This window comes from Myotis davidii, unplaced genomic scaffold (genome assembly GCF_000327345.1).
Source record: "Myotis davidii unplaced genomic scaffold, ASM32734v1 scaffold48, whole genome shotgun sequence".
In the NCBI taxonomy this organism is placed as follows: Eukaryota; Metazoa; Chordata; class Mammalia; order Chiroptera; family Vespertilionidae; genus Myotis; species Myotis davidii.
This window is the reverse complement of record NW_006299393.1, coordinates 777911-781886: the sequence shown is the minus strand read 5'-3', so window position 1 is coordinate 781886 and position 3976 is coordinate 777911. Positions and strand designations below refer to the sequence as shown.

At 39.0% G+C, this 3976-nt stretch overlaps 1 protein-coding gene across 1 annotated transcript in view; it reads right to left on the bottom strand.

Moving 5' to 3' along the window:
* The window catches only part of IMPG2 (interphotoreceptor matrix proteoglycan 2), an 87028-nt gene that overhangs the window by 58143 nt on the left and 24909 nt on the right, over positions 1 to 3976 (bottom strand). Inside the window, exon 3 of the mRNA XM_015571275.1 lies at positions 2630 to 2796. Coding sequence (XP_015426761.1) covers positions 2630 to 2796 — 167 coding nt within the window. The remainder of the gene's footprint in view (positions 1 to 2629; positions 2797 to 3976) is intronic.

Genomic DNA, 3976 nt, shown 5'->3' with positions numbered 1-3976 from the left:
AAAACTTCCTGTGCTCTCCATTCGTGGACAGAAATTAACAGGCTTTACCTGCTGCTCATTCCCAACCCGTCTATAAATCAGAGATTGGTGGAGTTTTACCTTAACCTTCCATGGACTTAGAATCAAAGAATTTTGTGATCTAACATATGTATAGTAACTCTCATCCTAGAACAATATGAACATGTAGATAAAATAATGGTAAATCTGCTTCTCCAGAATTCAAACAAAAAGACAAATTCTATCAATTATAGAATTATGTCTCTATTGCATTCCAAAGCAAATTGTCTCCAAACTTCCTCTAAGTTAGTGGTTTTCCTTTGAGACCAATATGATAAAAAGAACACCAGTAACTGGAAGTCAGAAAACCTAGTTTCAAGTCCCATAGAGGCAAATCTGGTGTTAGACCTCAATTTCCTCATCTGCAAAATGGGGAGACTATTACTCTAACTCTTATAAATTACTCACTGCTCTTCTTACTCTACAGATTCTCCTAGAATAATCTCAGCCACTCTCATGGTTTTAATTACCACCTCAAAGCTGGTGATTCCTTCAGCTATATTTATAACCCTGACCACTCTCCTTATCTTCATACCTACAAATCAAGTAATTCATATTTCACAGATGGCTCAGATCAACACATTTGAGAGTGGACTCATTCTCCCTCCACCCACCATCTACAAAGTTGCTTCCCTGCCTGAGTTCTCGTTCAATCATCCAAGCTAGAAACTGGAAGGCTTCTTGGACCACTGCTTCATCCTCTCCCTTTCTCACCAACCCATGACTTTAATCCAAAAAAAACTAGACATGACTAATCTTGTTTCCCACATGTCTCTCATGCTTCCTTTATCTCAAGGTCGAGTTAGGACCCACGTCCCCTAGGGCCTGGGGCACTGAAGCAGCATCCAACCTCTATTCCATCCTATAGTATATAGAAATATAATGGCCTTTTTTAAAATGGAAAACTGTCAAATCAGCCTCTGTGACTCACCTACTTAAAACCCTTCAATGGTTTCCTATTATCTAGAGAGTTAAATACAAACTTGTAAGTTATCCATTTTTCCAGTCTGATCTCCTATCACTTCTGATATATTGGCCCAAGTCCTTCTCTACAAACACTTGGCCCATGTTGTCCTCTCTGCCTAGAATGTCCATTCCAAATTCCTTCTCATTTAGCTGATTAGTACTTGTTATTTAAGATGCCACCTAGGGAACACATTTTCCCCCTTGGTCTGCATGTTCTACTAAATAATTATTGAAAGTATATTTCCCATGTCTTTAAAACTAAACTTACAAAAATTTCCACTTATAAGAGACACTTTCTGATTGTGGATCCTGAAAAACAAGATAGCAACTAAAAAGGGCTCCTGATGGCTAATTGGATTCAAATTTTAAAATATATACTAGTATAGAGAGAGAGCCCAGCAGCCATTTCTACACAGGGCCTCTCATGCAAACTGCACTTCAGGCAGAAGCCTGCACTGAACGGCCTGCCTTCACTGTGTTTCTGCCATCTGAGCCAGGAGTTCCTGAAATCCTATTTTGACCAGTAGGACTGAAGCTTTCCCCATTCAATCAGAGCTCTGCAGCTATATCCCACCCCAACCCCCCATCAGCTTCTTTGCCAACCAATCAGGACAGTGCCTTTGGGGCCAATCAAACTGCAAGGATTTGCATGAGGACAGACCAATAGGGACCAAGGACCAGGGCGGGGGACTTCGGTCTAAATAAGTCAGCTCCCCTCTGGCTCTGGGAGCACACTTTTCCTTTCCACTGAAGAATGCATTTCCCAGGCTGAGCTGAAACACTGAAGATCTCTTGCTGGAGCAGACTAGGGAGGAGCAGAGCAGAGCTGTCTCATCAGAGAGGGGTCTGAGTGCAAGGCCACCTGGCCCCAAAGCAGTCTCACAGCCATGTTGTTTTCACAGCCTTGCTCTATCACAGTTGAGCTGTTTTACACTGAATAAAGTTTCCTTCTTCACTGCACCCCTAATTTTGGATTCCTATTGGCATTGAATTGGCACCAATGTAACATCACAAGAGGCTGTTGTTATGGTAATAACTCTACATCACAAATATGTGCTGCTCTATCAGTTGATCCTTATCAGGAACACAATGAGATGGACAATGCTGATATGCGTGTGTGTGTGTGTGTGTGTGTGTGTGTGTGTGTTTTCTTGAACACCTATTCCATATTAGCCACTGAAATGTGTAAAACTGGTAACGACTGAAAGGAGGGCCCAATGGTTTGAGGAAAAGAACATGGATTTCAGAAGAGAACTGGGTCTGGATTTCAGCTCCAGCCCATCTGGCTTTGTGATATAGGCTAAGGAATTTAATAACTCTCAGAGATTTATGTTCTTAGCCTAAATCTTTGCTGAGTACTATTTTAAATATTTACATTTATAAACAATGCTGAGACTTTTAGTGAATTAACAATGTTTATTATAATGGCCAGAGCTAGAGCTACAAAGACTAGGCCATGCCCCATGGCAGCTCACTAAAATAGCCTAATGCAACAAATCAGAGTGGATGCAGGGATTTGCCACCTGTTCTCTCTTTCTTTAGGCCCTAGCTATGTATCTAACCCCTGCAATAGTCCAGCAATTCCTTCCCTTTTTACTATACTTACCTTCATAATTAAGCTTCTATGTTCCACAGACTGACTAAAATTTGTGCCCATTTCAAATATAGTTGTGATTCCATCCTCACATAAATTCATCCAGTAACGATATTCCTCACGCCCAGGAAATCGATCCCAAAAAGTCCTGAAGGCTTCCCAGACAGCTTCTTGACATACTGAAAAACAGATGGACAGGTGTTTTAACAAAAAGTTGATGCACTTTGGGGGTCACAATGATCATGGGCCTGTTTGTTCAGATTCCGGAGACACTTGCCCACAGTGTCCTTTTCGGAAGGACATGGGAATGATTCCCAGTCAATGCCCTACTGTTTCTGCATGTCCTGCTTTAACTTTTCAGCTCTGAAGAGAATTTTTATTCCCCATACTTTTCCCTTGCAAAGGATATTGGTTCAGCTCCAAATATGCAGGATGTGTGTTTTTCCATCTCTTAAAAAAAAATCCATGTTTTAGTTTTACAAAAGTGGAGCTGATATTGAGCATACCTCAATAAGTAAATGGGTAAACAAATTGTGGTACATACATATGATGAAATATTATTCAGCAATAAGAAGAAATGAGCTTTCAAGCCATGAAAAGACATGGATAAGACTTAACTACTTATTGCTAAGTGAAAGAAGCCAATATGAATGTATGATTCCAACTATATGACATTCTGGAAAAGGCAGAACTATGGAAATTGTAAATAGATTAGCAGTTGCCAGGGCTTAAGATTAAGGAAAGATGACTAGATAGAGCACAGAGGGATTTTTAGGGCAGTAAAACTATTTTGTATAGTGATGTAATAGTGAATACATATTATTAGACATATGTCAAAACCCACATAATGTACAGCACAAAGAGTGAACCCTAATGTAAATTACACACTTTAGTTAAGAATAATGTGTCAACATGGAAGCTATGTAGCATGTTATTAAACATGACTGGGTTACAAAATAGACTAAGGAAGAAATAAAAAACATCCTGGAAATAAATAAAAATAAACACACAAAAACCCAAAATCTATGGGACACAGAGAAATCAGTCCTGAGAGGGAAGTTCATAGCATTACAGGCCTACCTCAAAAACAAAAAAACTTTGAATAAGCTATCTAACCCTACAACTTAAAGAATTAGAAAGAGAACAAGAAAAGTCAAAAGTAGAAGGAAGGAAATAATAAATATCAGAGCTGAAATAAATGACATAGAAACTAAAAAAAAATAATAAGATCAATAAAACCTCCAAGACCTGGTTCTTTGAAAAGATAAACAAGATTGATGAAACTCTAGCCAGACTCATCAACAAACAAAAAGAGAGGACCCAAATAAATACAATCAGAAACAAATCTAAATATGTAGA